Below are 21,565 nucleotides of genomic sequence, written 5' to 3' on the forward strand. Positions count from 1 at the left end.
GGAAGTCCAACAGTTCTATATTAGTGCAACTATCATAACAACTATATTGGTACTGCTTTTAGCTTACATAGGACTGAATTTTAAAAGCTGCCCCATAATATATTAATGGTGAGGATCTAAGTTATATCTTTCCCCCTTTCAGTTCCTGTGTTCAAACTGGTATTTTGTATTGGTTGTGAGCCTTGAACTGTGTGTGTTGCCCATTGAGACAGCATTTTCTAAATAACTAAAATAGATTTCTGCAAGCTAATATGGTAACAAGCTGCAGGGAACCTATAATTCCTGATGGATTGCATTCCTGAGGGCAGCTTCATTGAGGTTATAAGCTGATGATTAGTTGCTGTTCAGCATAGAACTTCTGCTGAGCATCTGCACATTCCTCACTGCCTAGTTTCCTGTTACAAATTAAGTGTTAGAATATATTGCTGTACACTCTTCTGTTTTTTAATCAGTTCTTCATAAAATGTCTTCATTATTAAGAAACTCCTGCATTTAAAATATATTGCATAAAACTAGTGCCAAAATGTGAACCGCCCAGAGAGCTTCGGCTATTGGGCTATATAAAAATGAAATAAATAAATAAAGTCACACTGTGGAGTGCTGTTGTTCTGTGTTTCAATCATTCAGACATGCCTTCCCACATGATACTCCATTCCATTCCCCTCACCCCAACCAGGTTTTCTATTCCTCCCAACAGCCAGCCAGCATTTCTGTACACACAGGCGGATGTCCCCCTCTTAAAATCTTCTCTCCCCACTGTATTTCTACAAACCTTGGGTTTCCCCCAAGCCTCTATTTTGTGTGTGGAGGTACTGTTCTGGCTACATAAGAGTCCACGCTTACCTCTAAACTTGGAAATAGATGGAATGATTTGTAGTAGGGTAATAGAGCAAGGACAAATTACAGCAGAAGCATCTTGCTCAGCAAATCATCTATTGTCCATAACAAATGAAACGTACCAGGATCCTTAAGATATGTGGGCCTTGTGAGGTTAGCAAAACATTAATGTCACTTTAGCTTATTAGCTGTCCAGGCAAACTATTGGAGGAGGAGTAGGTTATCCAAAAGAGGTAAGTGCAAATGACTCCAAAGGGCAACATAGTTAACAATGTAAGCTGTGGTGCAACTAATAGTGTTTTAAAACACAATCAATAATGGGAGTGGGGTTCTTTCAGAATAGGAATTAAAAAAAAATTCCCAGTAGTTTACATCAATCTCCCCAAGCCTGGTGCCGTCCAGATAGGTTTGAATATAGTTCTCATAATGGCGATGCTGGTGGGAAATGATGTGAATTGTAGTTTAATATATCTGAAGGACATCACATTCGGGAAAGCTGATTTAGATGTACATGAAGTGTACCATTGGTTGTTTTTAAAATAAAATATTTATAAACGTCTGCACTTTGCAAAGTTATATAATTTTAGTACTAAGAAATATTACTAAGCCCATCTGCCAGTTATTAAGTTTGCAATCCTGTGTACACTTATATGAGGGTAAATCCATTGAACAGAATGGGTTTACTTCTGAGTAAACCTCCATAGGCTTGCACTGTACATAGCATTTCAGGAGAACTGTCCTTGGGCTCAAGATTCCTGCTCTGATAGAAGCCTGACCTTCAAGAACTAATCAGTAATTAGTAATTGGGCCATTTTTTATGAGCAAGCAAAAATACCCCATTGCAATCTCTAAATAAAACAAATAATATTGATGCAGGACTGTTTCTGTCTTATCCTGTTAGGTGTAAGCATGTGTCTGTATCTTACTGGAATTCCTATTGGATGCTGCCCTCTGATGTTTGTGGAAAGAACTGCTTTTGGGAAGCTGCTCGTAGGTAGGCTTTGACAAAGTCTTAATTACTCAATTAGCTAATTTTAGACATGCTAATAAATATTTGGCAATATAAAAAATACTGAAGCAATTAATGTTTGGGGATTGTTGTCCCCAGCAGTCACTGTGCATCAGTCTTACTAGACTTTCAGCCATGACTTAACTCCTCAAACAAAAAAAGTTTCCCATGTTGAAATTCAAAGATTTCCTGAACCAGTGTGCATACTAGGTGGTTGTTATGGTTGCTGTAGCAATTAGAACATGTTGGTTTGTGACTAAATTCACCCTTTACACCACCTTTGTTTGGTTTTGTAGTCCATATGAACAGCAGAATTATAGATGCAAATTTCTTTTGGATCTCTCTGTAAACATACAAGGATACTAGACAAAATCATAAGATAGTGAAGGACCAAACTACATTTTGCATGTAGTTCTATTATTCTTTTACGTAACATTTGTTTAATAGAAAGCTGTTGTGGGTGACTTTGAGGCTGAGTGTAAAACAGGTGTTGAGAGGGGGCTGCTTGTGAGTAAAAGATTCAAGGTCCCTTTTTCTTTTCCCCACACCAGGTGGAGAGCAGTTTTCAGAGGGGGGAGTTTGAGCAAAGATTTGGTAGGAAAGGGGTTAAGCAGCTACTTCCTTCTCTCCTCACCAGTCATCCAATTAGGATTCTATGCAACTGTTTTCTAGGGTGAATATGCCCCTTGCCCTCTGATGAATACTGTCTGCTAGTGGGCTTGAGGAATTCATAGTGAGGATAAAAAGAGACTTGGCTAGTCCATATGTCAATTTAGAAGCCTTTTAAAAAATTGAGGAAAGGAACCGCAGTTTGGCCTGAGGTTGTAATTCAGTGCATGTTAATATAGAACCAAGACCTGTTAAACAATGTGGAACTTACTTTCAAGTTAATATGGATAGAATTGGGCTGCCACTGTCCAAAAGCAAGGCTGGTAGTTACAGGGCAAAATAGTGTTCCTCCATGAAATGTCCTAGTTGTTTGGTTAGTAGAGTGATAAATAACTGTATACATTGAGGATGTCAAGTAGTTGCGGAAGTCAAGTATAAATAGATACATTAATCACTCTTATGGACTCTATGGATAATTATGGTGAGATTTCCTCTAACTGAGGGCCTATAATGACTTAATAGTCCCCACATCCACTTATAAATACAATGCCTGACCTACAGACCTTCTGTGGATGTTACTGTGGTTAGCATGCTTGAGCCTTGGACGTATGCACTTCTCCCTCCTCCAGTGTATCCGTGAGGCGAAGAGTGGACGCTTTCACCTCTGCTTGCAGTTAATCATAGTTTAGTGTTACTTCTAAACGCTAAACTGTGGTTAATCTTAACTGTGGTTTATTGAAACAAGCCAACTTTATATATCACATTTTGTCCAGTTTTAGACATAATGCAAAACTGCACTTAGTTATGAATGGAAGCAATAGCTTCCATTCACTTACCCATAGCCACAACATAACCCCTGCTAGCTAGATTCACATGACGCTACTACCTGTAACCAGTGGTTGGTTATGCAAAATAATTGCATGCACCCCACACACGCTGAAGCCTCACCTTGGGTTAAATAACCCATGGTGGACTGTCATGTCATGTAAACCAGCCCATTGTGTTATAATGGATAGCTGCAGATGTGAGATTCACCTCCACCCCTTTGTACCCTTTTAGTGGAGAAAAGCAGCCATTTGTTCAGTGAATGATTCACCACTTTTGATGTTACTTGAGAAAGCCTTATGCTTGCACAATCCCTCCTCTATGCATTCTGTTTCAATTTGTTATTTACTCTTTAGCATAATTTATTGTTATGACCAAACCAGCAAACTATGGTTTGCAGCTGGTTTGTGTTACTGGTTTGGATTTAATGAGTAATTATGATTTTGTGCTACAAGCAAAGCAAGGGGAGGGCATGCAAGCACACAGTTTGAAGTTGGTTTAAGGTCCTGGCTTGTTCCAAACTTGGTAACCATGATTTCCTAGTTTGGATGTAATGGAATACTATGTTTAACTGAAGACTCCCAGGCCTATTGCAATAGACTAGGAAGGGAAAGGGTGAATGGCTACAGAATCGGACTCAAAGAGTACTTATCAATGGAACCTTCTCAAACTGGGGAGAGGCAACGAGTGGGGTGCCGCAGGGCTCAGTCCTGGGCCCAGTGCTCTTCAACATTTTTATTAATGATTTGGACGAGGAGGTGCAGGGAACGCTTATCAAATTTGCAGATGACACAAAATTGGGTGGGATAGCTAATACCCTGGAAGACAGAAACAAACTTCAAAGTGATCTTGATAGGCTGGAGTGCTGGGCTGAAAACAACAGAATGAAATTTAATAGGGATAAATGCCAAGTTCTACATTTAGGAAATAGAAACCAAAGGCACAGTTACAAGATAGGGGATACTTGGCTCAGCAATACTACAAACGTGAAGGATCTTGGAATTGTTGTAGATCGCAAGCTGAATATGAGCCAACAGTGCGATATGGCTGCAAGAAAGGCAAATGCTATTTTGGGCTGCATTAATAAAAGTATAGCTTCCAAATCACGTGAGGTACTGGTTCCTCTCTATTCGGCCCTGGTTAGGCCTCATCTAGAGTATTGCGTCCAGTTCTGGGCTCCACAATTCAAGAAGGATGCAGACAGGCTGGAGCGTGTTCAGAGGAGGGCAACCAGGATGATCAGGGGTCTGGAAACAAAGTCCTATGAAGAGAGACTGAAAGAACTGGGCATGTTTAGCCTGGAGAAGAGAAGATTGAGGGGAGACATGACAGCACTCTTCAAATACTTAAGAGGTTGTCACACAGAGGAGGGCCAGAATCTCTTCTCGATCCTCCCACAGTGCAGGACACGGAATAACGGGCTCAAGTTAAAGGAAGCCAGATTCCAGCTGGACATCAGGAAAAACTTCCTGACTGTTAGAGCACTACGACAATGGAATCAGTTGCCTGGTGAGGTTGTGGGCTCTCCCACACTAGAGGCTTTCAAGAGGCAGCTGGACAACCATCTGTCAGGGATGCTTTAGGGTGCATTCCTGCATTGAGCAGGGGGTTGGACTCGATGGCCTTGTAGGCCCCTTCCAACTCTGCTATTCTATGATTCTATGATTCTAAGTGAGGACAGAGGACAAGGCTTCTGCATATCTTGGCTTACTAAGTTGAGAGATGATTGTCTCAACTGGACCAGTGTGTTTAATAGATGGTTGTGGTTCATTTTAAAGATATCATAAGAGTACTTCAAGTTGTTTAAATTCAGATTTCATTTTAAAATAAGATATTTTTTGAGAGACATAGTAACTTTCTTAATATGATTTTAAACTTCAAAAAATCTTACTCGTTTTCAATATAGTGAGAAATTTGTGAAACACAGAATTTGGAGGCAATAGACTTTCATAAGAATGGAATGCTTAATGTATTCAATGGAAGGAGCTGTGTTTTTATAGAGCATTTTCTGTTACAGTAGAATGTGAAACTTCTGTGCGCATGGGACCCTTAATTGAGGTGTATGTGAAAATATTTAATATGTTGTATTATGAGAAGACTTGTAAAAATATAATTGATGAATATCTTGAAAATTATTTATTTGTCACTGCTTTTGACACAATCTTCCTTTGTTGTTGTGAACTTTATTTGCAGTTAACCCAGAAGAAGTTCTTGCAGTTGCTTCTTAGTGACTAAGCTACAGTGGTGGCCAAAATTGTGGACACTTTTTTGAAATTTTCATGTTTTGCAACTTTGCATGCTTATAGAAAATGTTCTGTTTCACGAAATTCAAATGTTTATATATTAATTGAAAGGGAATGTAATGCTGAATTCAATACACAAAACAGAATGCAAATATCTGCAGTACAAAAAAAGTTATGCTCACTTTAGTCTAAAAACAAACACAGGTGATTGAGTGAAGAAGTGGATTGGATTTGCAGACTCTACTGGCCAATCACAGTCCTTGTTCTTGGGACCAATCACATAGCAGTAGCTGCGATACATCATGTTTCAAGTTGGGGAAAGTCAGTTTTACTGTTTGTTCTGTAACTGAAGCACAATTGGAGATTGTGTGAATATTTGAAGTATTTCTCAAATTAAAGTGTACGTACGTACATCATAAATAGAGCAATGGCATGAAAGAAAAGAGTTGATTGGACACCCAGGAAAAGAAGCAGGATTGTTGTATTACGTGAATCAGGTCTTTCAATTGATATATAAACATTTGAATTTCGTGAAACAGAACATTTCTATAAGCATGCAAAGTTGCAAAACATGAAAATTTCAAAAAGTGTCCACAATTTTGGCCACCACTGTATACACTACATTCTTGGGTAGTGTTTTCTACAATTCTAATAATAGTATGGCTGAGATCCCAAAAACACATTACTAGTTCTGCACATCCAAGGGGGTTTGTGATTCTGAAACACCAGATCATGGAAAAGAGATTTTAGAATGGAAAGCAGTGATGTGGGGTGGAAATTTTTTCAGTGCTTTATTATTCTGTGGAAATGTTTCCACCTCATAAGTTCATTAGTAAAATGCAGTACTAAATGCAAATACAATATTTGGCAAACGTGGTAATTTCAAAGTTGTAATTAATGTCTCTCAAGTGAGTATATCTAGCAACTATGTGAGAGAATACATTTATGTCATTGAAATGCATATATGTCTCAGTGCAGTGGAGGCTGGTGTCTCCGATTTTGGTGGGGCTGTCAATCCATTCTGTGTTTTAGTTACAACCAGACAGAACTCTAAAGCAGCTGTCCAATCCCCAAATTAAGTTCAGCATCTTGGATAGCTCCTTTAGAGTTCTGGGTGGCTCTGACTAAAACCTAGGATGGATTCAGTGCCTCACTGAAAACAAAGCCACCAGCCTCCATTGTCTCAGTGTGAAATGGAACTAATTACTAGTGGCAGTGATACTGAAGGTGCTCAAACAGCCTTAGTGGATTGACAGTTGAACTCTTGAAATAGTTGAGTGGTTGTCAGCATATCCTGCACAGTTCCTTTGGGTTGCTAAAATTCATAAGTCTTTTAACAGTTTTCAGTACATTTCTATGTAATATAACATTTAAATCACATTAGGGGTGCAATCCTGTGGATGCTTAGAGAGAGAAAAGTCCTACAACTCCCAGCATGCCCCAACCAGCATGGATGGCTGGGTCATGTTTGGAGTGGTAGGAGTTTTTTCTGTCTAAACCTGCAATCTCCCCGCCCAGGAGTGCCTACTATCAGCTTTGGCTGTTGCTCCAGCTGCGACCTTTTCTAGAGTTGGAAGACCTAAAGACAGTAGTGCACGCACTGGTAACCTCAAGGCTTGACTTCTGCAAAGCGCTGTACATAGGGCTACCATTGTACCTAGTTCAGAAACTTCAACTAGTTCAAAATATGGCAGCCAGGTTGGTCACCAGTACATCTAGGGGTGAGCATATTACCCCAACATTAAAATCACTCCACTGGCTGCCAATTAGTTTCCGGGCAAAGTACAAAGTGTTGGTTATTACTTTTAAAGCCCTACATGGTTTGGGTCCAGGTTACTTGCAGGGTCGCCTTCTCCGCCCCGCACACTCAGGTCCTCTGGGGAGAACTTAGTTCAGTCAACCAAAACTAGGCTGACATCTGTTACCCAGAGGACCTTCTTTTATGTCGCCCCCAGATTGTGGAATGGTCTGCTGGAGTAGATTTGTAAAATTAACTCTCTCTGTGATTTTAAGGCCATGGCTAGACCAGGCCTATATCCCAGGATTGTCCCAGGATCATCCCTGTACATCCAAATGACACACAGGGGATCCCGGGAGCAGGCAGGGACGACCCCTCCATTTGCCTGGGATAATCCTTAGGGTATGGCCTAAGACAGCTTTGAAGACTAGCCTTTTCCGAATTTTTAAGATGTGTTGATTCTTGTACTAATGTTATTTTATTAAATAATAAATATATTATTATTATTATTATTATTATTATTATTATTATTATTATTATTATACACGCTTTAATTTCCCCCCTCAAAATATTTCAGTCAAATGCTTGGAAATAAACATTAGTATTGGGTACTTTATTAGCTTTAGTGTTTACTAAATACAAGTAAAATAAGCATGCTAAATTAGATCTCTCCAGAGCATCAGAAAATTTTCTGATAAAAATTGAAATTGTTCCTATGCAAATTGACCTAATTTGCATTGGAAAAAAATCTGACTCCAAATTTTCCAGAAAACCCACATCATTGATGGAAGGGAAATTCACAAGCAGTTTGTGATATTACAAGAAGGTCTGCTGTTCAAAGAAAAAAAGTATTAATAATTATGCCATCCAACTGACACGATTCCCTTCAAAGTATAGGTGATACTGCAAGCTTGACATCTTATTTCCTTTGACTAAGCCAGGGTTGAGCAATTTGTGACCATCCAGATATTGCTGGACTGCAACTCTCATTACCCCTCATCATTGGCTATGGTGGCTGGGAGTTGCAGTCCCAACAAAATCTGGAAGGCCACAAATTGCCCAACAATGGACTAAGCCTTCATTGTACTTCAGATTTATTTGAGGGAATAGAAAGAGAAAGCTAAAGGAGTAGATGAAGTCAGAACTGTGTAAAGTCCGTTCTGTGCTACTTTCTCGATATTTTATTAGTCCAGTTTTTGCCACTCTAGTGACCTTTCCAGGTTTTCTTTCTTCAGGCATGAGCATCTTATTTTGGCTGTAAGGAGGGAGTCTGGAAAAAAGTCTAAGCAGAATTGGTGTGGGACTAGCAAGGGCACCTTGAAGAGAAAGATTGAGGGGCTACTTGCCTTTGCTTTGCTGCCTTTTTAAGGAGAAGATGAGAGAAAACAGGACTCTCATTATTGTTCATTCACACCCTCTCTGTATTATTGAAGCATCCTTAAATTCTTAGTTAGCAAGAGTGAACAAAAGTTAAACCAAAAATTCATTCACAGCTTTTATACTATGAGATAAGTCACATTTTGTGGTTGGATTCGCTCCAAAATAACTGTAGTGTTTAGATGTTTAAATGAAGTAATATTGGAATTTCTTGTTCCATGCCTTATTTGGCAGGAATTGATCTTCAAAATGGAACCCCTACAAGTCGCAGAATAAAATACATGTTGAGACTATAAAGAAAGTTTGAAACTGACTTTCTTAGTTTAAAAAGAATGAACAACATTTGCTACTGAACATATTGCATTGAATCCAGAACTACTTTCTAGCACTCAAATCTTAAGGAGTGTCTGGTGCTGGAATTTGACTTGCTTTTGGATTGATGCAGCATTTCACCATCTCTCTAGTATTTAATTTGTTTTAATCTTTTTTATTATTATTTCCAAATATCAGTAAATAAAAAAACACTAACAAAACAAAATATACATATAAAGACACGGCTACAAAAATAAGACAAAACAAAATCAAACAAACAAACAAAACACCAAATAAAATGTTCTTCCAATTTTCTGCTCAGCAAAAATATATAACAATGTTGTCGTTATTATTGTTTTTCTTTATCACTGTCAAATCCAAATCTCTAATTTCTCTCTCCACATTTTCTACACTATTGGTTGAATCCACAGATAAGCAAGTCATTTTTTTCTCGTCCCTTCATAAAGTTTACAAAAGGTTCCCATTCAGTTATAAATCTTACAGTCGATTTCCCCCTCATTATTGCCGTGAGTTTCGCCATCTCCGCTAGCTCAAACATCTTCAGTAGCCATTCCTCTGTTGTGGGCACTATCTTTGTGCATATATCAGTCTTGCAGCTGTCATCATATATAAGAATATAGTCCCATAATTCTTTTTCATCTGCTCATCCATAAATCCCAAAAGAAAGTATTCTGGTTTCAATTGGATATTAATTTTTAGGATTTTTTGGATTACAGAATGGATTTGTATCCAAAAAGTCTTTGCTTTTTTGCAGGTCCACCATGCATGGTAGAATGTCCCTTCCTGCTCTTCACATTTCCAGCACAATCCTGATGCCCCTTTATACATTTTGGCCAATTTTGCTGGTGGCATATGCCACCTATACATCATTTTGTAAAATTTTTCTTTAAGATTGGTACTTAACGTAAATTTTAGCCCTCTTGTCCACATATTTTCCCATTGTGCCATTGGTATATTATGTCCCATATTCTGGCCCCATTTTATCAAACATTCTTTCACTTGTTCTTCCTCCATCTCAAACCTCAATAAGAGTTTATAAATTTTAGCAATAACATGTTCGTCGTTCGTACATAATGCCCTTTCAAATTCTGACTTTGTTGTTTCAAAACCACAGACTTTTTTTTTATCAATTTTAAACCTTTCTGACATTTGCATATATTCAAACCATTGACATGGGTACCCTTTTTTTGTCAACCCTTCTCTTGACTTTAATTGATAATCCCCTTGCCATGGTTCTAAAATATCACAGTATGTCCACCAATTGTAACTGCCTGTCCTCTCCCTTCTTTGGTATGCTTCCTGCACTGATATCCATAATGGTGTTTTTTGACATAATCTGGGCATATATTTATTCCATATTTTCAGGATAGCACGCCGTATATAATGATTGTTGAACTCTACATTAACTTTAACTTTCTCATACCATATATAACCATGCCACCCAAATCTCAAGTCATGTCCCTCTAAATCCAATAGTCTTTTGTTTTTCAACAGTATCCAGTCTTTCATCCATACCAAGCCACATGCAGCAAAGTATAATTTTAGATTTGGCAAACCTAGACCCCCCCTTTGGTATTAATATTTAATTTATATCTTACAACTTAACAATTGACTTTGTATCTGAAATTTCAAAAAACGTGCCGCACCTGAAGTCTCATTGGAAAGTATTCATATATCTTACACGCCATATCTAGACATAAGGTTCATGTAAATTTTATATAGTCTATCCATCAAGATTATTGTTCTAACACCATTTTATTGAACTGTTTCTTAGTGGCTAGTCTATTGCTCTTACAACAAAAAAGTTGTATAACTATTTTTAATTGTAAGAAATTAGTTTTAAGTATGGTGTGTACACTAAGGGGCACTGAGGTATAAGGTGGGGCAGAGAGTAGGGGATGTTACGTCATGCAGTATAAATTGGGTTATATTCTCAAAAAAAATTGATTAATGTCCTTTCTGAAAAATAAGTATCTGATTTTAGAAAAGCCCAGACACTAATCAAAGAGCAGTTGGCAACATGTCTTTTCCTTTTGCCATTATCTCCATAGTTCTAATATGACTTCCTTGAATGTCCCTCAAATAATTGTTTATTGATTGTATATAAGATAGAGAATATACAACTTATACAAATAATATCCTCCTGAAAATGCAATGTTTCAATGTTTATATTTACCATTGTCCCTTTGGAAACCATTACTACTTGTATTCTCTGTATTAGATATGATTTTCTGAAAATGCCTTCTGAGAAGATGCACTTGGCAGTGGTAGCCTGCGGTGAAAGATTGGAGGAGACTGTTACTATGTTGAAATCAGCTATTATTTTCAGCATCAAACCTCTACAATTTCATATTTTTGCAGAAGACCCATTACACAGTGATTTTAAAGGAAAGGTAAGTATTCAAAGAATTAGTGAATTTTTAACTGCAAATATGATTAGTTAAAATTCGTAGTGATTTTTTTTATCGTAATTGTTTAACTACTAAGATGATTGGTTATAAGGTAACTTTCTTTGTTTGACTGTCTAGCTTTCACACTACTCTAAGCCTGTTTGTTTGGAATAATACAATCAAACTGCTGCCTAGATCTGAAATCAGTGAAAACCAGTTGCATATTTTTATTTTCTGATTGGGTTCAGACAACACAATAGTCAACGGTAAATAGTCAGTCATTGATTAAATAGTCAACCGTTGATTATTGTGTTGTCTGTTGAGCATTTTACACACAACGGTTGGTTATTTCCCCAAAATAACCAACACAAATAATCAACGGTGTGCAGAGTTGACTATGTGCACAACCGTTGATTATTGTGTCATGTGTTGACTATTTCATGTGCCTACAGAGTTGTGAAGCAAGAGTTGCAGAAACCCCTGTTGCTCTTGGCCAGTGGGGCTCTGTAGGCATGTATCAGCCATCCTGGGAAGCATGTTGGGCACTGCCAATCGGCGGCTCCCCACGTGCTTCCCAGGACGTGCACATGCTGTCCCTGGGTGGGGTGCCACAATCAGTGGTGCCTCAAGTGTTCCCAGGAATGTGCACTTCCCTTCGTCCCCTCCACCTCACGATCCATTTGGGTATTGGCTTGAGGGGATGGAAGGAGCGCCTTCCTTCTGCAAAAAAAAAAGAAGGTAGAAGGAAAGGAGGAAGACCGAACAAGAGATGGATTGACTCCGTAAAGGAAGATACAGACATGAAGTTACAAGATCTGAATGGGGTTGTTTACAACAGATGCGAATGGAGGCCACTGATTCATAGGGTTTCCATAAGTCGAAGCCGGTTTGAAGGCACATAACTGACTAACCTAACTCATGGGTATGTATGTCATTTGCTGAAAGTAGGAAAAGACAAAACTGTTTCATAAACATTTCTTGAAGTATTGACTTCAGTATCTTAGGTCGCATCTTTTCTTGTTTTCTAGACTTTGGGGTTTATTATGGTTAATTAAGAAACCATACACCCCTTCTCTGAAGCCTTTAGTCCCTCATCAAATCCCCCCACCAAACACTGTTCTTGTATTTATCTCCTCTAAAAATGATTATCTCATAATCAATAGAAAGGTGGTTTGTTTGTTTTATACCCAGCCTTTCCACCAAGAAAATGGTGCTCAAAGCGGCTTGAAAGTAAATGAAACACAGTGTGAAGATACCTTTCTATACCATAAAAACACTTCAGACTTATGATGCTCTTGATTTACAGTATTGTTTGTTGCATTAACAAATATTTAAATGATTTTACATTTTTTTTTTAAAAAAGCTTTACTGTTCTATAGCCAGAGCAGTTACTATGGAAGTATGAAATGAGGGAAGCTCTCGCTGTATGAACTGAGACTGCTTTGAAACTCGGGGTGTCTGTCTAGTTGAAGAGTTGTTCATCATGATTCTTATTCTTCCTATGAAATATCTTTAAGAAAATACTAACATTTGTATTTTTTTCCAGCTTAATAGTTTGGGTTATCAAGAAAAATTTAATTATACTTTATACCCCATCACATTTCCAACTGAGAATGCAGCAGAATGGAAGAAACTGTTCAAGCCCTGTGCTTCTCAAAGGCTTTTCTTGCCAGTAAGTGGTGGTGGTCATAGGAAAAGTTGTATTTTTTTAAAAAAAAAATCACCTTATTAAATATAGATGTATTTCCAAATGCAGCAATTTGGTATATTTGGGTCTCTCAGTGGGATGAAAGTTGTTGCTCTTTGGCTAAAGGGAATCCATGTTGAATGCACAGCTGGCAGCCCACAGTCAATCTGGATCTTAAGTAGGATGTTGTCTCCTCTTTTCATGCCAGTTGGAAGAGAGGAGGGTATGTGTGTATAAAAGGGTTTTTTGGGGGGGAGAGGAGGAGGAAGCTCTATGTATTCCACAAACAGGGAATATATGCATGCTTTGGAAGCTAAAGAGACTGGGAACTCGGTATATATGAACAATAATGGAGAGGGAATTTTGTGTTTTCCCTTTTTTATTTATCTTTCTTACTTGCACTCATAATAGATGAATCTTAACATTTTTTTCTTTCCATATAAAATCGAAAGCAAACATTTACTGGCTTATTTAGAAATGTGTACTTTATTTCTACCAGGAGTTCTTAGTAGCTTCCAAAATTAAAAGCAATAAAACAGAAAAGCAATAAAATCTCTAACAATATAAACTACACTAAAACGAGGAAAATGACATCAAAATGTCAAAACTTAATTTAACATAACAAAAGAGCCTTGTTTTCAGTTCTGGATAACACTAAATTTTAGTCTATAGTGAATCATCATCTTATACTGCTTATGTTAAACTCTTATTCTTTTATGGTGCACAATCAATTCATAGATGTGAAAAATAGATAATTAAAGAATGTTTGTTTAAATAGCTATCTATTGGAAAGCAACAGTGATAGATGGATATTGAATTTCCATAATAGCTCATAGGTCAGGATGAGTTGCATGGTTAGTGTTTGACCTAACATTTGTTTCCCAAACCCTTTTTCATTCATAGTTAATCCTTAGTGATGTGGACTCTCTTTTGTATGTTGACACCGACATCTTGTTCTTAAGACCTGTTGATGATATTTGGTCTTTCCTGAAAAAATTTAATTCTACTCAAATTGCTGCAATGGCACCAGAACACGAAGAGCCTCGTATTGGATGGTATAATCGCTTTGCTAGGCACCCATATTATGGAAAAACTGGAATAAATTCTGGAGTAATGTTAATGAATATGACCCGCATAAGAAGAAAGTATTTCAAGGTAAATGCATGTTTTTCACATTTACAGAACTTTTAAAATTTTAGACTCAAAAGGAACGCTTACCATGACCACTGAATTTATTCCTTTTCACTGAGACTTCATAACTGCACATATGCTGTTTTTCTTGTCCTGCATGTAGTGCTACTTAGTTTCTCCAGATTAAAGTCTTTTTAACCTATTCCTGGTTTCTTCACCTCTTATTCTGATAAAAAAGGACATTGGTTCCTTATTGTATAACATCCTGCTAAATAAATAATAGGCATAATATGTTATATTTGGAGGATGAGTGTGTATACCAACCTAACCAGAAGGTGGTGCTACTAGACTATCTACTAAAAGCTTACAATAAAAGACTTGTCTGCTTTAGTGTATGTGTTGCTCTTAAGCCACTTGCTTAATCAGTTCACATAACCTGTTCATAACCAACACTTATATTACAAAAAATATATTTATTTTCCATACTAGACAGCTACAGTACTAAAAAAAATTGAAATTATTAAAAGGAAATGCTAACTGCCTTTTCACTAAATGAAATTGGTAATGTATAATAGGAATTTTTGCAAGAAAAAGGATATAATTCATAGGATGTAATTAAATGGTGATTAATGGATATTAGTAAGCATACTTGTCTTATTATGTTACAGACTTGTTTTGAAATTATTCATTCCAAATGCAGAAAATTTAGTACAGCTCTTCAGTCTTAATATAGCTTAAATGTGCCCTACCTCTGAGGCCCCAGCCCTCCAGATCTTTTTGAATCTATCTATCTATCTATCTATCTATCTATCTATCTATCTAAACAATATGAATTGATTTAACACATGGTCAGCACAGATGGTTTTTCAGAGCCCTTATGACAGCCAAAAGACTTAAACTATCACATTGGAAGGTCAAATCCGCACCTCCCATAATGCAATGGATCGAGGACTTAATAACATTATCATCTTTTGAACGGGTGTTATATAGACGCAATGGGTAACTAGGGTGAATGGATCTTGTGTGCTGGGAGTATGGGACATGTGAGAGAAAGTTAGAGGGCATCCTGAACAAGAGATAGAACTGTACATTCAAAGGACTAGGTTTGTGTTTTGAGGCTCAGAAATACCCCCCCCCGCCCCGCCTGACAGGTATTCCGGTTGTTGGGCAAGTTGCTCATCTTTTAGTATCACCATTTCTGTGAAATGGCTGCTTTATGACTGGCCATGCCCACCCTTTAGGGCGCCCACTTTGTGACAACTCCCATGAAAATTTTCAGAATTCCAAATGTGCTCAGTGGCCCGAAAAGATTGGAGACTCCTGGCTTAAATGATCAAAATTGAAAATGTGATGAATTTTACCTCTTTCTTGCCTCATTTTCAATCATGGAATATTTATAGCTCTTGCACTTTCTCATTTGTATCTGCAATGGAGTATTTGAAAAATACTTTTAAAATAATGAGAGCTGACACTTTATAGAATCTGGAAAAAATAGCGTACTCAAAACTGCTTTGGACTGCATGTTGACCATTTTTGCAGCACAGGCTTAAAAAGTTCTTTAAAAATTACTTTGTTTTTCTGGTGCATATTAGAGTGTCTTGAATGGGAAGTAACATCCATATACCTCTAAAGCAGAACAGAGGCCAGTATCCAATGATGACCACTCAGCTCCCATAAACAAGCATTTCCACTAAATCCCTATTGCACAAGGAGTGGGTGCTGCCTGTGCAATGGGGAACCGGCGGGGCTATCTGCTCACAGAATGGGAATAGCTGCGGGCCCCGCTCACAGATGGGCAGCATTGAATACTACCCTATGTATGCTTTTTATGGTGTTAAGGTTTAATTTTTGTGAACCGCCCAGAGAGCTTCGGCTATTGGGCGGTATAAAAATGTAATAAATAAATAAATAAATAAATAAATAAGGTTTATAGCTGATACCGCTAGAATAATAAATATTACTATTAAGACAGGTATAAATATATAATAAATATATATTTGTATGAGAGGTCAATTAAAATAATTAAATGTTACAAGAATATACTGCTGCAATAAAACATTTTTTGTACTGTACTATTTTTTGTACTATGTACTGTACCCTCAGATTGTCAGAAATAAGTATTTTAAGGACTTAAGACGTATAATTTTCTAATGTGGAAAGACTCCTGGATTCTGTACTAGCGCTAATGTTGATCTTATTATTTTTGATGTTGAAGAATGATATGACAACAGTACGATTACGGTGGGAAGAAATTCTCATGCCATTGCTGAAAAAATACAAATTGAATATAACGTGGGGTGATCAGGATCTTCTGAACATTATGTTTTTTCATAATCCAGGTAAGCTGCTTTTGTTTGTTTAGAATACCATTTGAATGACACATTTAAATATGCTCGCAAAATGTTTTATTTGAAATTAGTTTTTACCTACTCTTTACATTTATATGCTAATCAGGTTTCAGTTTGACTCAGGCCTTAGCTAGACCTACCTGGAAGTCTGGGGGAGAGGAGGGGAGACCTCGTTTTGCAATTAACGCGAGATCTCGCCTCCGTTTACACGTAAGGTGCGACGACCTCAGGAAGAGAGGCATTGCGCCCACCATTTTTAAAATTTTCTTAAAGGTAGAGGAGCACACGAACGTTCATGTGCAAAGGTAATTGTTTTTTTAATTTTATTTTATTGCTCCCCCCACCCTAACCCCAATGGGTGCAGCTCCCGGCTCCCCACGAGTAATTGCGCGGAGCCGGGTAAAGCCACGGAAACGGGCCACGTGCTCCTCGGAAAAAGCGGGCCCAAAGTGGAGGGCTGTATCCCGGGGCAAGGGAGCGATGATCCCTGCCTGATCCCAGGTTCCCCTGTGCGTCATGTGGACGCACAGGGACGATCCTGGGGTTCGTCCCGGGATATAGCCTGGTCTAGCTAAGGCCTTAATCACCAAATCCTGTTTTAGGTGAAATTTGATGGCCCTCATAGGATTCCCAATATGATGAAGCTTAAGGATACTGCACATATGTCAATTTGTTAAGATTTTATACCATCTATTTAATTAATGTATCCACATATGCAATACCAAAAAGAAACTTGGAACTAATTAACAGATTGCCTATAATCACTTTGTTATTGGGGTTTTTTTCTGTACAGAAAGCCTTTTTGTTTTTCCTTGCCAATGGAACTATCGCCCAGACCACTGTATTTATGGAAGCAATTGCCAGGAGGCTGAAAAGGAAGGAATATTCATCCTTCATGGAAATAGAGGTGTTTACCATGATGATAAACAACCAGCTTTTCGAGCTTTGTATGATGTAATAAAAAATGTAAGCATTTGAATCTCTAAGCTATGAAATGATATCTTTATTAATGCTTACTCCTAGGGGATTAAAAATAATTATTTGAAATCTAACTCCATCCTTTTTATATATCAGCCTTTTAACTTCTCAAGTAACCTTTGTATATGAAAAGGCCTTCCAGTTTTAACTGTATTTCACTAACAATCAACAGTTAATGTGTAAAGTCAAGTGTAAGTTCCAAAAACTATATTCTGAAGTTCCAGGAAACACAGTACATAAAAGTTTTTAGTGTCCAAGAACAGCGTTAGTAAATAATTTTAGATAAGTTTTGAAAGGAAGTGAGGTTGTGGAATTGCTGAGTTTTTCAATGTATAAACCTAGATTCAGATGCAGAAAGTTTCAAATGCATATTGGTTTCCATTATCAGAGAGGGAGAGAAGGACAGAGAGAGCAAAAACTATACATATTCATAATCTTCAGTGTTGTACCATTGGGCTGCAATCCTGGATGAATTTAAACTTGTTAAAATTTAAAGTAGACCCTACTTCAGCCTTCCTCTAGACGTTTTGGACTAAAACTCCCAGGATTCCTAACCATTGACCATGTTGGCTGAGGCTGCTGGGAAATGAAGTTCAAAACATCTCAAGGATACCATGGTAGGGCAGGTTGCTCTAAAAGAACTTCAGTGTTGCATAATGCTATAGTAAATACTTGTAGTTATCAGAGCTACTCTTACGGACCAAACTGGGGCTGCCATAAGTGTTGTGACAATTCTTCTATTTCCATTTTATTGCTGGAATTAGTAAATTGTGCTTGGATACTGAAAAGCTCAATTTTATTTCTCCCCAAATCTTATTCCTGTCTCATATCTGTATAATTTAGTTACTTTAATTTGTGCAGTTTATAAATGCACATAGAGATCTTTCATGCTTGGCAAAAATGTTCGGCTTTCTTGTTCTGCATATAAGGTTTCTAATAAACTATTTATCAGTATTTCAGCTTACTCACTGAAGTGCTGTAAAATGCAGCAATGTTGCTTATTTTAATGTTCATCCTATCTTGTATATAACCTTCAAAGATCAATAGCATATTTTAATGGTGCTTTGTTGCATGTTGTCATATAGGTATAAAAATGAAGAAAAGTACTATTGGGGGCCTTAGAATACACCACACCGAAAGAAAATGTGGTCTCATAAAAATACAATTTCTTTGTTCCTTTGAGTATTGCCAGAAAAATATTAAGAAAAGAAAATCTCTCAGCTTTATTTATGATCAGTTTTTGTTTATGCAGAAGGCACAGAAAAGATGTAGATCAATACTGACCTGATGCCAGCAAGATTAGCAAAATTATTTTATTTTGAAATGTTAGGTTTGCATATCACTTGTTTTTAGCACAGTAAAATAACCTGCAACTCTGAATTAATGGCTGTTTTACTTCAGGTTTCCATTAAATACTGTGTGTGCTTGTTCATAATTCAGTTTAATGAAAGTGCCCCATCTTTAATGGTACTATAGATTACTCTTTTCAACTCAATAAGAGCCATATATTATTTTAAAGAATGGCATACCGAGATAATTATACACATTTCAGGCCAAAGCTACAACGTGGCAGGCATGTGATCATGTAAATTAACCCATTAATTTACATGTCTGACACTCATTTTTAGATTTGTTTGCCTGAATGTTGATGTTGATTTTTTTTTCCAGGCTAAACCATTTTGCATTCATTTAAGATGACAGTAATTGGATGTTTTGAGTAATCAAAATATATTGCAAACTTGCCAGAGGAGGACTTTTATGTATTTCACTCTGTATTAAAAAATATTGTCAAGTGTTTATTGCTACTTGTCTTTGTATTACCCATACTTAGAAAGAGACTTTCATAGAACTGAAATATTTAGCGCAACAATGGAAAGCAGTTTCAGAATTATTTCAAAAATGGTTGGAATGGCATTATTAATACAGCGTTTCTAATTTCCTTTTCCAGTATTCATTCGGTGATGACCTGGTACATGCCTTGCTGCTACCCCTTGAACTGGAACTACAAAAGACACAGCATACTTACTGTGGAAGAATATACAAAGTGTTCATAAAACAGCTAACAAAAAGCATAAGGGATATTTATGATAGAAGATCTAAGGGGAGGTGATCATTACCGGCTTTCCAAACTTCTGAATTAAACAAGTCAGATATGGGAGTATATATGATGCCTGTAGGATATTCATGAAAGAAATGACATATTTTCCGAATCGGTTCTTTCTTATATTCCCAGATGTATCTCCCAGTGTGGACAAAATGAAGATGCTGTTCATCTTGAAGATTTTTTTTGCAGGAAAAAAGCATGCTGCCAAGAATGTTTGAAGTTCAGTTAGTGCACATTTTCATTACAGTGAATAAGTATTACTGAGTTTTGTATTCAGGTTTATTTTACATAATTCAGTTGCTTTAAAACCTCAAATGAGTCAGATAAAAATGAAGGTCTTTATACTTCAGGTATGACAGTATATGTTGTCGTACCTAATTTTAAATTCTGCTAAACTGTGAATGTAGCAATAATGGAGTCAGCACTAACCTCACTTTAAAAATGTGAGAATAAGATGTTTACAAAGCTCAAAAGTTATTCTATTTTCAAAGGAATGTGATGTGACTGATGACAATCTATATGTGCCTTTCTTTTCATCTCTTTATATTTTAAAATATTTTGACAATCATGTTTTACATATATATTAGCTGTAAACTGCACATGGTAGACACGGGACTTCCGTTCTAAACAGGAATACCTAGTGGAAATAGACCTAGTTTTATATCTGTGGCTCATGGTATATTGCTGTTATAATAGCAACGTAGGCACACTAAAGAGCTTGGCATGGGCATGTCCAGTGGGCCTTCTCCCCCCTCCCCCCCCCACCCTTGAACAACAGAGCCTCTTGACAAATGGCAGGCTGAGTTTGGAAGTCCCAACAGTACCCAAAGCAATATGGCATGAAGGCTATGGTTTGAGAATTACAAGCCGAAAGCCTCCTAGGTGCACAGAACTAGTGGTTGATTCTTTGTGTCCTGGTCAACATGGTTGAGCCAAAATGATATGGCTGGAATTTTTTTTTTACTAAGGTGGAATGTGATATATAGATACTTATCAATATAGTTTTAATTAAATTTGAATAAGATTTTTGTATGATTTTACTAGCCATTCTGGAAGGAAAAACCATGTTGTGTAGTGTTTTTTTTAAATGAAGTATTATATTAGTATCTGAATCCTAATAGCCTAGTGCATTCTTATTATTCACCACAATCCATTTAATCATAGAGTAATGCTAGTATATGGAGTATTATGTTGCAGTTGTTGTTTGCTTACCAAATAGTTAATGTGTACTTGGCAACAAAGCTTTAAAACGTTTGGCCAGAATACTGTTACTGCTACAAACCTCTGATTTTAGTGGAGCCATTGTGGCCGTTCCATTATATGGCATGCTGGGTACAATGTTTGTTTAGAAGAAAAAATGTTTGCTCTGATAATAGTAATTCCTACAATATATTTTATTACATAAACTGATGTTTTTATTATAATACTTGAGTTGCAGTTATACATATACTGGGAATGAAGCTGGTAATATGTGAGCATTAATGCAGTTTGTCCAACTGGATCCTGGACACTACTAGACACTCTAGTGTTTTGCCATGGGTTGTCATCTCAGCATCCCAACAGCATTCATTCACAGCTGCTGAAAACTATGGATTAAAAACAAGTAATGCATTCTTTATTCTCTTTGCTCTGGCTGTTAGTCCATTACACAGGCAACTTTTAGAAAAGGGCATATCTAAATAGTGAGATGTGCAACTCTGCAAAATGTTGCAGTGTATTCTGTCTAACAATAATGCTCCTCCCATTCAGAATTTTAGCCAGCCAATCCCTCTGAATAGGGCATTTTACTTCTCCCTCGTACCACCCACACACAATTTTCTTTTCCAGCTTGTACTCAACATTCTGTGGCTACTGTGCATGCTTAGTCTTTTTTGATCTGTTGTCCCCTTTGGAGTTTTATATAGTACTTGGGCTTCCTCTGAGCATGCTGATACTTTCCTCTTTTTTCTCAGTGGC

General features: G+C 37.2%; 1 protein-coding gene across 2 annotated transcripts in view; it reads left to right on the plus strand.

Annotated features, from left to right (window-relative positions):
• Positions 1-20,304, plus strand: part of GXYLT1 (glucoside xylosyltransferase 1) — a 31,088-nt gene extending 10,784 nt beyond the window's left edge. Inside the window, exons 2-8 of one of the 2 annotated variants that reach the window (XM_063133995.1) lie at positions 1,739-1,831; positions 11,193-11,364; positions 12,908-13,033; positions 13,952-14,203; positions 16,395-16,518; positions 17,321-17,493; positions 19,454-20,304. In XM_063133995.1, coding sequence (XP_062990065.1) covers positions 1,739-1,831; positions 11,193-11,364; positions 12,908-13,033; positions 13,952-14,203; positions 16,395-16,518; positions 17,321-17,493; positions 19,454-19,615 — 1,102 coding nt within the window. In that variant the 3' untranslated portion in view covers positions 19,616-20,304. The remainder of the gene's footprint in view (positions 1-1,738; positions 1,832-11,192; positions 11,365-12,907; positions 13,034-13,951; positions 14,204-16,394; positions 16,519-17,320; positions 17,494-19,453) is intronic. The other variant, XM_063133996.1, reaches the window with a different exon arrangement.
• Positions 20,305-21,565: the final 1,261 nt, after the last annotated feature.

The sequence above is a fragment of the Elgaria multicarinata genome, chromosome 9, assembly GCF_023053635.1.
Source record: "Elgaria multicarinata webbii isolate HBS135686 ecotype San Diego chromosome 9, rElgMul1.1.pri, whole genome shotgun sequence".
NCBI classification, from domain to species: Eukaryota; Metazoa; Chordata; class Lepidosauria; order Squamata; family Anguidae; genus Elgaria; species Elgaria multicarinata.